This window comes from Electrophorus electricus, chromosome 3 (assembly GCF_013358815.1).
Source record: "Electrophorus electricus isolate fEleEle1 chromosome 3, fEleEle1.pri, whole genome shotgun sequence".
Classification (NCBI taxonomy): Eukaryota; Metazoa; Chordata; class Actinopteri; order Gymnotiformes; family Gymnotidae; genus Electrophorus; species Electrophorus electricus.
In genome coordinates, this window is record NC_049537.1 from 23,758,403 (window position 1) to 23,770,018 (window position 11,616).

At 38.2% G+C, this 11,616-nt stretch overlaps 3 protein-coding genes across 4 annotated transcripts; 2 read left to right on the plus strand and 1 right to left on the minus strand.

Annotated features, from left to right (window-relative positions):
* Positions 1-502: 502 nt before the first annotated feature.
* katnbl1 (katanin p80 subunit B-like 1) lies at positions 503-4,685 on the plus strand. Of its 2 annotated transcripts, XM_026998971.2 has the most exons (10): positions 503-668; positions 1,632-1,759; positions 1,890-1,927; positions 2,132-2,402; positions 2,797-2,912; positions 3,054-3,104; positions 3,511-3,600; positions 3,690-3,788; positions 3,946-4,039; positions 4,137-4,685. In XM_026998971.2, exons 2-10 carry the CDS (start codon positions 1,643-1,645, stop codon positions 4,188-4,190), a joined length of 930 nt encoding a protein of 309 aa, XP_026854772.1. In that variant the 5' UTR covers positions 503-668; positions 1,632-1,642; the 3' UTR covers positions 4,191-4,685. The 2 variants fall into 2 exon arrangements, with proteins under 2 accessions (XP_026854772.1, XP_026854773.1); XM_026998972.2 differs by lacking the exon at positions 3,946-4,039.
* A 967-nt stretch (positions 4,686-5,652) lies between these two features.
* Positions 5,653-8,711, plus strand: emc7 (ER membrane protein complex subunit 7). Its single transcript, XM_026999067.2, has 5 exons — positions 5,653-5,994; positions 6,385-6,504; positions 6,598-6,736; positions 7,098-7,178; positions 7,824-8,711. Exons 1-5 carry the CDS (start codon positions 5,768-5,770, stop codon positions 7,968-7,970), a joined length of 714 nt encoding a protein of 237 aa, XP_026854868.1. The 5' UTR covers positions 5,653-5,767; the 3' UTR covers positions 7,971-8,711.
* Positions 8,712-9,824: 1,113 nt separating this feature from the next.
* chrm5b (cholinergic receptor, muscarinic 5b) lies at positions 9,825-11,389 on the minus strand. Its single transcript, XM_035524467.1, has one exon. It carries the CDS (start codon positions 11,387-11,389, stop codon positions 9,839-9,841), a length of 1,551 nt encoding a protein of 516 aa, XP_035380360.1. The 3' UTR covers positions 9,825-9,838.
* Between the last annotated feature and the right edge of the window lie 227 nt (positions 11,390-11,616).

Below are 11,616 nucleotides of genomic sequence, written 5' to 3' on the forward strand. Positions count from 1 at the left end.
AAATAAACATGTCATATGGCAGGGTTACCTCCAGTCCTATGACGCTGCACAGTTTCATGTTTGCCTTGCCCCAACATCTGATTAAAATGATGAGGAGTTTGATCATTATCTCATGAGCTAGATCAAGTGTCCTAGAGCAGGGAATACTTGAAACTATGTATGACAGTTAAGCCACAGGAGTTAAGTAAAAATTTATATGCAGAAGTAGACTATGGAAATAAGTAGGATACACCTGATCTGGGCTCCAGATTAAACTGAATTTTATTGCCTGTCCTTGTGCTGACTCCTTGAAAGTGACATTCAGTAAAGTTGTTGCCCAGGACCTTAAAATGTTCAATTTGGTTCCAAGCAAGCTAACGTTACGCACTTTGCAGATATGGTCGTTCATTGGCCAAACTCATGGGGTTATTTTAAGCAGTTCCGCTTTGTACCACTGTATGTCGCTAAAGTTCAGTTCATCCGATAGGTCCGCCAGACCTTCCTCTCAATCCCACAATCCCAACAACCCAAGTTTGTATTTATTTGAATGGTTCTGGCTTCGCCCAGTTCGTGAATGTGTGTTACTATTTAGCTCTTATCTCATTTCTTTCTGGTAATATCGACAAACTCTAAATTTGGGATATTGCTGTAGAGGTCAGAGGAAACGTCGAACTTTACAAAATGTCATGGTAAGAGGAAACTCATGATTATGAAGATATTTAATGCTGACTAAAAGACAGCCATATGTTATTGTGTACTTTTAAGGTGGCAGCTAACGTTAACTAGCTGCCTTGTTAGTTATTGCTTAACTAGCCAGATAGCTATCTTGAGATTTTTAAACTTGAAACACGAATGATTCATACTGTTGTTAGTTTAAGAAACGATCGGACAAATACTATTTCAATTACTAAGTTATCTGGTTAGCTGGGAAGATGAAACGAAGGCCGTATAGCTAGCTACGACTTTGACAGGATATAGTTAGCTACGTTAGCTAAGCTAATAATCTAACACGCGTCAATTATCTAGCTAGCCATTTTAGGTCTTCAAAAATGTAGAATAGGCTCTAACTTGCATTGAGTTGTTAAAAACTACTAGTTTGTGTGGCGCTATGGTGGAATAGCTTTCATCATGTTTAGGCCCATTGCCGAATGTGAATCCGGCAAGGGATATAACGCTAGCTAGCGAGCTGTAGTAACTTTCTTTTAAAACAGGCAACGCAATGGCGCTAGCTAGCTAACTACTGTGCTTTGTGCACGCCATAGACAAAAAGACAGTAGCTATCATTATTTGCCATTGGCGTTACCACCCACAGCTAGTTTAGCTAGCTAGCTAGCTAGCTGGCTAATGTTATATCGCTCGGTTGTACAAAATATGGTTTGTGAAATGAAGTCTTAATTAGATAACCTAAAGTAACTAGCATTAGCTAATACGTCACGGGTGCAATGTCACACTTGTTCCTGGCATTTAATTATATTGTCCGGTATTTAATACCATGTCTTGAATGGTTTTAGTGTTATGGCCGTAATAATCTGCGAAATATACGATCAAGAGTCATTTATCTACCTCGTGAAAAAGTCCTTATAGGTACCGCTTGACATTATCAACCGGCATCGGTTTACTCTAGGTTTCGATTTTTTTCCATCACTCCCTAGAATCCCTGATTATGGCCACTGGAAATCATGTCAGGAATGATGCAGAATTCCGCAGGCTCACGCAGGCCCAGTCCTTTGATCTTTTCAAACACAAGAGCTGCCTTGGAGATGAAAAGAACATGAGGGAGGTGAGTTTATCCAAAGAGAAAACCGGGTGTAAGTTTTATGAAGGGACATGATGGCTGGAAACAGTCAGAGTTACTTTTGCAGCATTTCTAGACCCGAGGAATACTAGTATTGCCTATCCTCTCTTTTTAGGTGGATTATTTATATAAGGAAGAAATAGATAATGAAAGGTGAGTTTTGAGCCATGGCAATAAGGACACGATGACCTCCTCTTTTTTTTTTTCTTCTTCTTTTTTTTTTCCCCCCATAATCTACTCTCCAATGAAGATTGGACAGGCAACAGCCCAGTCACAATTTTTAAGAAGCAACTAAAAAAGAAAATATTGCTGTTAAGCATGTTTTTTTACATGTCTGTATTTAACCCTCTTTTACAGATTTCCAGTGGGGCGTTGTGTGCACAACTACGGAAAAGTGAAACGAGTGGTGAGCAAGAAGACGCGGATTTCAGCGGTGGGCTCTGGTGGACGCCGGAGAGCACCTTTTGCCAGCAGGTCCTTTGACATGGCAAACAAAGAAAATGAGCTGACCTGTGCTGCAGACACACAGGGTATTCATGGTAAAGACAACTGTGGGTTCCCTGTGAACTCAACAGAGGCGTCTAAAATGTCAGCAGCTGGCTCCAAATACAGTGACTACTTTACGGAGGTGAGTTGGGGAATTGGGGAATTTGGTCTATTTCAGTACCTTAATGTGTACTGAGGGCACTGGTAGCTCAGTGGTTAAGGTACTCGATTTGTAATCAGACGCTTGCTGGTTCAAGCCCCACCACTGCCACTGTTGGGGCCCCTGAGCAAGGCCCTTAACCCGCAATTGCTCAAGTTGTACTCTGTCATAATTGTATGATGCTTTGGATAAAAGCGGCATCTAAATGTCAGAAAATGTACTGTTTGTTTTAAAGAAGTAGGCTATTTTAGCCCTTCTAGTTTACCTACAATATGATATATTAAATATTTATTTAAACATAAGTCGTGGCTGGGTTTGAACTGCAATAACATTTTGTAAGGTCTATACTAATTTAGTTTTTCTGTCCCCCTTTAAGTTATCAAAGGACCATGACACAATGACTCATGTGCTGTTTGGAAGGAATCTCAGATTAAATGTTGCTTTGACTCTGTGGCGAAGAAATGCTAGTGAACTGGTGGCTTTCTTGATTAGGTAAAGACTTTACAAAAAAGATTTAAACATTTTTCTTATGGTCAGAAACTTTTAATAATGATGCAACTATTATTTTTAAATGTTAGTTATACTAATAAATACAACAAATAAATCAAATTTAATCCCCTTTTCTGTTTTCAGAATACAAGACACAGGGGTCCTTGTTGACTGTCTGCCTGTACTCACTAAAAGGTGCATAAAATTCCTGTCATCATCATATATGCAAGCGATAATAGCCAATGAAGCATCCTAGTATCAGAAAACAGGAAGAGACAAAGGCAAGGAACACTACAGGGCGACCAAATTAGTTTTTCCTCTTATGGGTTCTTGGTAGAGTTTTTTTAAAAATGGGTGCTTTGTTTTACTTAAAAATGAATGATATGAAAACAACTAGTCCTTCAGCCCCACATATCAATAAGCCACCATTTTGCAGTTGGGCTGAGGTTGCATCTCAGAGGACATTACTTTAGAGGTGTTATCATATAAGAAAATAATAAGACACCTGCCAGCCAATCAAATTTTCAGTAGCCACAATATGAGTATAGTCTACTTTATTGCCTTTTGTAGTGTTACATTTTTTTTTTCTTTTTCTTTCTAGTCTTCAAGAAGAACGGTCATGCATTTCAATTGGTTGCTGTGTAGACCTTTTACCACAAGTGAAGACAATTCTTGTCAGTAAATATGAAGAGTAAGTAAGCTTTCATTGTGAAACTAGTTCCGGGTTGGTCTGCATTTCATCCTGAAAAATACTTGCTAATTGTCTTTTGTTCAATGTAGACACCTTACTGTGGCTTTACATTGGGTTCAGTCTGTCATTAAGAAATGGTGGCCTGAACTCTCTGGCCTGAGTTTGCAAGATGGCTGTTCCATTGACAGGTAGTTCATTTACTCATGTACATCATTGTACATATTGCATAGTATTAGATTCATACACATGGCAGTAACACAAAATATAAGAAATATGCATTTAATTAGATGTACATGTAGGTAACTGATGTGGAAAAAAAAAATACAATTGTGTAAATTATTCCAGGAACATTCAGGCCATGAGGAAGCAGCTGCTTGAATTATGGAATGAAAATTGTGAATTAACCTTAGTCTCTGGAACTATTGGGGAAATATCCAAGGTGGTGTACACTTTTTTTTATGTGACGTCTATTTTGGAAGAACAGTTACAGCCCGTCACATCATACCCTGTTTCACTCTTTTCTTTTTCTTCTTCAGGCCATTGAATCCTATCTATCACAAATACGCCGACACACAAATGTAGCACGCTGAGGAAGTGACCACTACATGCACTTGATGCCGATGAACTGGCTTTAGCTTGAGAAGAGAAAACAGCAGTGAATGGGGAGATAGATGAACTGAACAATTCAGACACTCCTTACATTAAAACTGGAGAAGTATCTTGACGGATGAAACCCTTCCTGTAGACTTTGAATGACTGCTTCACATTGAAGTGGACTGTGTTTGTTAGTGGCACACAATAAACTCCATGAGACTTTATGGAATCAGGCAACTCGCGGAACTGCTGAGATGAAGTTTTAACACACTTGTAGTGCCATGGTGTGCATCTGTTGGAGTGGATGGATGTGATGTATCCTTTTTCTGGGACCCTGATACCTACTGCTTTTCAGTGAAAAAACATGAAATGCAGAAGTCTTAAGTTATTAGCACATTTACTGATCTTTGCCTCTTCATGGTTGAAATGTTGTGTTCATATGATTTTCTTTTAATCATCATCTAAATAAATTTGAAAAAAATATACCACAATGTATTATTTTTGTTGTTACTTTGTTTCTACTAGTGAAGAGAGTAGTTCTGCTTTGTGAGATAAACCTGGAGTGTGAAATCAATCCCCTAGAGTGTACACCAGGGGAAAACCACCCAAGACTGAAAATAGGGTTGTGTTTATATTTAACCTAGTTAGGTTCCTTTGGTATCAGGTCAAAACAGAAAGTGATACATTGTTGCTTTTTAGTTCTGGTTAGCTCAGCAATCCCACTGACAAACTACAACATTTGGATGTCTTTAGTCATATTTTGAAAAGCAGAACTATATTCAGGGCTTGATTTGAGAAGGGATGCAAGTAGATGTCAGTCCCGTAGTTAATCATGGGAACAACCAACCCTCTTGTAAAAGTTAACTCCCTTTCGACACCTTTTGAAATAATGTGATCTCACTTAAGGTGTCTGTTATCAATATTTCGCTCTAACCCCATGTGCGATTTAGACACCAGGTTGGCTTGCGCATATCAGGAATTCTTCATAACAAACAATTATCGGGCCACTACAGATGACGTGGATCCATAAAGTCCATTGTGAACTCAGCGAAAGGTTTGCATAACGTTAGATATACATCTGTGGACGTTCGTCAAATAGAAAAACAGTACTCAGCCATTGACCAGTGAAAGATGTTTACAGGTCCGTTCATTGAACAAAATGGACTTCAATGATCTACGTATGCTCTGCTCATTTTCACTACCACTACCGGAAGGCAGCATTCACACTTGTTCTAATGAGTCGCACTGTCAGATATAGCAGGATTCGTTTTAATCGAGTCTAAACGCACCCTAGGTGTGACTCTTCTTTGCTCAAAGCTGACTGGTACTTTAACATCAAAGGGCGAAGCAGTGGGTACGTCTGTTATCACTAACTAATTCTGTGGCGTCTTGCAAACGTGTGTCATTTTGCGTGAGATAATATTAGACATGTTGCCAGCAATGCGAGCCAATCTAATCACGTGATGTATACGCTTCCGGTATTCGGATTTCACGCCCCTACTGAGCGTATACTAGAGCAATATCCAACAATTTTGGAACATTAAACTAACGCATTCATATTGCAGCTAACGCGATGCAGAAACTTAAAAGAACAGTGAATATATGTTTTATTTTAAAGTCTTTCTTTGTGTTGTCATGGTGCTTCACTGACTCTGAATCTGGGCCTAGCGTGGCATTTCAAGGAAATGGAGACCGCTTTAAAATCGAAGGACGAGCGATTGTTTCAGGCGTGAAACCACAAGACTGGGTGTCTTCAGCTCGTGTGCTTATAGAAGGAGGAGAATATGTCGGTTTCCTAAGGTGATCTATAGTTCGTAAAATGGTAGTTAGCTATCTAGGTAACTAAGCCTAACTACTCCAGTTAGGATGGATATTAGCTCACCGGCTAGCTATTTTTCTAAAACCATGGATAAGTTAACGATAGCTATGTTAGCTTAGCTTGTTTACCATTGATATTGCGCTACTGTAAATGAATGAATGAATCAATTTGGCTGTTATTAGCTACCAATAAAAAGTGTTAAATAATCTGATTAGATATCCTTGTTACATGCCCCAAGTTTGATTTCATCCACTGGCTTTGTTATCGATCTTTGAATACAACATTATAAAATGTTACATTAAAGGTAAATTCGAGCTGTAAGAGAAAGTCAGTGATAGAACGCCCCCGCTTAGCTTTTCTCTGCCCCACAGAACGGATGGAAGCTTTGCTGTGCATGATGTACCATCAGGTTCTTACGTTGTTGAGGTCGTTTCGCCATCTTTCAAATTTGAACCTACTCGCGTGGACATCACTTCTAAAGGGAAAATGAGGTAAATGGCTATTACACTTTACTCAAGCTTCCAAACGCACCCAGTTTCTGTGTTTTTTGGCTTATGGATGGGCGTTTTTTCAATTCACTACAGAGCCCGTTTAGTGAATTACATCAAGACCTCCGAAGTTGTAAGACAAGCATACCCTCTTCAGATGAGATCAAGTGGCCCACATTCATATTTTATGAAAAGGGAGACATGGGGATGGACAGATTTCCTCATGAATCCAATGGTAAAGTTGTTTTCAAAACTCAGCAAGATTTGTCATTCATATTAATGATAAACTTGTGTGCTTACATTTTAAAGGATGGAAGAAATGAATAAAGATTGGGCAACATGAAACATGGTTCACAGGATGACAAGATTGTGTTTCAAATCAGGTTGCTATAGGAAAGAACTATTTTGGAAATATTTACTATGACCTGGTTCAGTCCTTGCTTTTGTAAGGAAAAACAATGTAGACATTGCTGAATTCTTTGTTGTAGTTTAGTAGGTACCATGTTGTTGTTCACCTGTTTTATAAACAAAATCTTTGTAGCAAGTGTTGTGTATATGATGTTACTTATTTATTACTTTGCCATTTATTTACACAGGTCATGATGATGGTCCTTCCCTTGCTAATCATCGTTCTGCTTCCAAAGGTGGTCAATACCAATGACCCTGAAATGAGAAAGGTAAATCTGAAAAGGGTCTGTGTGTTGGTGTACACAGAATAATTTAGAGTTTTGCAGACATTTTTCTTTTGTCGTGCTACACCACACTAGTACATTAGATTGAAACAACACTGTACTGCTCCAGAAGTTGCATTGCACCCACAGCTTATGTGAACAGATTTTGTTCTTTACTTTATGATCCAGAACTGATAATCGCAGTTCAGACAATTGTATCAAAATGTACAAAGTGCACTGTCTAAGGTAAAGCGTCCTCTGGTGGTTCCAAGTAAATCAAAGAAAACCCCTATTAGTTGGTAATGTAAGTCTTTAACTATAATGAGAACTATATCATATTTGAAAAAAAATTGAGTACTGTGCAAGCAAATACCATGGCACCTAGAAAATCTGTCAAATCTGTAGTCATTCCTATACCGTACAGTCACTCAGAGCATTGAAAGACATTAATGGAAAAAGCCAATCGTTTTACTGAGATTTTAAACTATCTACAATGTTATGTTAAGGTATTCTTAAGAATAATTTTATATTAAAGCTTGGCAGCAAATTAATGTTGCATAGTAGAAGTAGATTTGGAGCTGAACTGATCTGGTCATATGAATTTTTCTTGGTGTGCCTAAAACCTCTTTTGTTTTTTATACTGCAAATCAGGAAATGGAACAGTCTATGAACATGCTGAACCCCAATCCAGAACTGCCAGATGTCTCTGAGTTCATGACCAAACTCTTCTCTAAGGGGTCCAGCAAGCCAGGGGGAGGCAGCAAAGGTAGCAGAAGTGCTGCATTGAAAAGGAGGTAGACCTGTAAACTGTGGATTTTTTTTTTTAATTATTCTAATTGTAGCATTGTTTTGTACCCTGTCTTTATCTGCAGTTTAAAAGTACCAACTAATGGGTAACTGGGCAATACATTGTTTCCATTGCCCTGTTCATCCATATGCCCTCCATGTGCCCTTTTTCATCTTTTCATCCTATATCACCACATTGACTTTTAATATATTTGTCTCACCACCTAAAATAAATATAATTAACAGAAAAATATATAACCACAGTTTTAAAAAGCACCTTTAAGTTCTTTCAGTAAAGGTATAAATCAGTTCCTTCTAATAACGGTCAGTTGGGCCAAGATTTATATTTTTGTGTCATTAGTATGGTAATGTATGCTTTTAATGCTGCTGCAGCTGAGATTCATAAAATAGATCTTCTTCAGGGTTGAGACCAATGCAGGTTTGGTTCCATTTCAGTCTGTGCATTGGAGCCTGGGCAGAGGGTAAGACTACTAAAATGGGTGATAGTTAGTGGACCTTCTGAGCTTCATTGCATTCTTAAGTTAAGGCCAAGATGATTGTCAAGTTGACCCCAACCGAATTTCCACAACTACTTGAAATAGAGTTTTTACTTTGAAATTGTCTTAGATGTATGGTTGTATTTGTGCATGGCTATGAATGGAGATGATGTGCATAAAATTACCTATGAAATATATAAACATATTTAAACTGGTAAATTTAAATGGTAATAAATTGTGATGGTCATTTTCCATGTCTTGCTTGTTGTACTTTGTTGTTCTTTTATAGTTTTTTTTTGTTGATTTTTTTGTTTATATATATATATATATATATATATATATATATATATATATATATATATATATATATATATATATAAACAAACATTCTGTTCCCATGTTAAATTGGGACCGATTCCCCTGAAACCTAGTAGAAACATTAACATATACATAGTGATTACATGGCTTGCTTTGTAGTACATTGTAAGGAAGGTGTTGGAGGAATATTGGCCCACTCATTCTTTGCTAAAGATGCAATAATCAGCCAGTAATATAAAAAATGTGTTTAAGCTTTAATAGTTCAAATATTTTGTTTTCACTCTGGTAACTTCTATTACACTCATCAAATTAAATTGGACACATACAAGTCACCACTACAGAGAACAAATTGAAGTGCCTACTCTAGTGAGTAGAGATGCCTTGACCACATGCTGTATTAATGATCTATGTTCTATTTATCAGTGTCTATTAACATTGCACTAGATTCTAATTAATGCCATAGGAACCAAAATAAAAGCAGACATTTCTGTATTATATGTTCATATACAGCAGTTCTATTGTGCTTATTTTATTATGAAATGTGATGCACCTAAGTTTTTTTAAATTGTTTTTTTTTTCTGGATTACATGGAGGATGAAGGCACAATCAAGAAAGAGGACAATACACAGATCTTACATATTACTTACATGATCAGTTTCATTGTGGTGATTGGTGCTTTAACCACTGCCTTCACAAACTGCAAGATATTACAACCTCCTCTTCTTTTAGGTGGTAAACACCTAAAACTCAATCTCCAGTAAATTCAGGATTTGGTTTTATCTCTGCCACAAAGAGTGAACTTATGGATAATTGTAAAAGAAATGCACTATGTACTTTTTTCTTTCCATGTTAACCACCTTAAACCACATTGTCGGATCATTGTGCTTATGTAAACAATACAAGCCCTTACAGGAAAAGCTGTTTGATCAGATGTATCTTCTGTATTCAGTAGATTTTAGACAATAGAAAAAAAGCAGAAACTACTGTGACTTCACGTGAACCCACATATTGAAAGCTCTTACCACTACATGATTGTAATCTAACTTGATAGCTGGCCTCTGCTTGCTATGTTAATTTGCTAGTCATTGCTGGCTTTGGCCCACACCAGTGCAGTTTCTCCTGCCCACGACTCTTCTTCCACTTGCAGAAAAGTAACATTCGAAAAGTCTTCTGGAAAGTTTTGTTACATAAGGCATAGCACATAGGATTGATAGTGCTGTTGACATAGCAGAGCCAGTAGCCTAGGTGCCAGAGTGAAAGAGGAATGCAATCAGAACAGAAGGTGGAGATGAGCACCATGATGTTATATGGAGTCCAGGTAAGGATGAAGGCCAGGAGAATGGCACTCAGAGTCTGAGCTGCCTTCTTCTCTTTGACAAGAACCATTCTTTTCCGTTTGGTGATCTGATTCTTGAGATTTGGATCCATAGGCTTGGTTGAAGAAGAGGGAGACGAAAGTGCCAACTGTTCTGATGAGGAGCAAGGATGTGATGACCTCTCAGCCTCACTATTACCTTTCTGGGGACTAATGGGCTTCAGAATTGGCTTAAACTTGTATGAGATGCATTTCTTATGGTTCTTTTGTGAACAATACTTAAGAGCATTATTGAAATTGTGGCTTTCTTCGTAACAGGTTGACGGCTCATTTGGCTCTGGTTCCTGGTTTTTGTAGGATTCTTGTGACGTTGCTTCAGAAATGGGCCTCTCCTCATCTTCGGAGGATGTGTAACTGTTGAAAGATGTCATGTGGTCTGACTTTGTCCACATGTCTTCAGACTGTGTAGTTGTCTTGGTTACATTACTGTGGTTCAATGAAGACCATGAGGTTCTGTCCCCAACATGCTTTCTGTTCATAACACTGCGGAAGGCAAAGCAAGAGCTTTGATTTTGTGACTTTTGTTTTTCATGGCTATTCACAGATGTGAGCCCTTGTAGCTCAGCTAAGTCTTTTGTGCGTTTCTCTGTCTCCTTGTAGATTCTGCAGTATAAAATTGTCATGATGGAGATTGGAATGTAAAAAGCTGCTATGGCTGTACCAAATGTAATTACTGGTTCTGAGAAGAACTGAATGTAGCACTGGTCGGGAGGAACTGTCCTCTCACCCACAAAATACTGCCAACACAGAATTGGAGGGGCCCATAAGATGAAGGATACCAGCCATGCCATGCCAATCATAATACCTGCACGTTTTGGTGTTCGCTTTGCTCTGTAAGTAAGTGGCCGTGTAACTGAGAAATACCTATCAAAACTAATCACCAGTAAATTCATTACTGATGCATTGCTTGCCACATAGTCCAGAGCTAACCAGAGATCACAGGCTATGTGTCCCAGAGACCAATATCCCATCAGAATATAAGAAGTGTAGAGGTTCATGGAAAACACTCCAATAATGAGATCTGCAAAAGCCAAACTGAGTAAGTAATAGTTGTTCACTGTCTTTAGTTGACTGTTAACCTTGAAAGAGAGCATTACTAGTATGTTCCCCACTATTGTGATTAGGCTTACAAGGGCTGACACAGTTGTGATGGTTATAATTTCCCAAAGATTGTAGGGAAGGGTCTGGATAACTGATGTATTTCCACGTGCAGTGGAATTTTGAAAGTCAGTCACATCCATCTTGTCATTGAAGGCGTATTAAAAGCAAGTGTCAGATAAACAGTCCTCTCCATACTTCATGTTGAGTTGAAGGTGGGTTACCTGAAATGAGAAAAACATTTGCGAGAAGTTTACCCTTATTGTAAATGCGAAACAAGAAATGGTGACATCACATATTTTCTGTGTAATAGTTCAGTGGAACCTTTTTTCGTAAATGGAGGATTGTTTAATGTAACAACTGTTCGTGT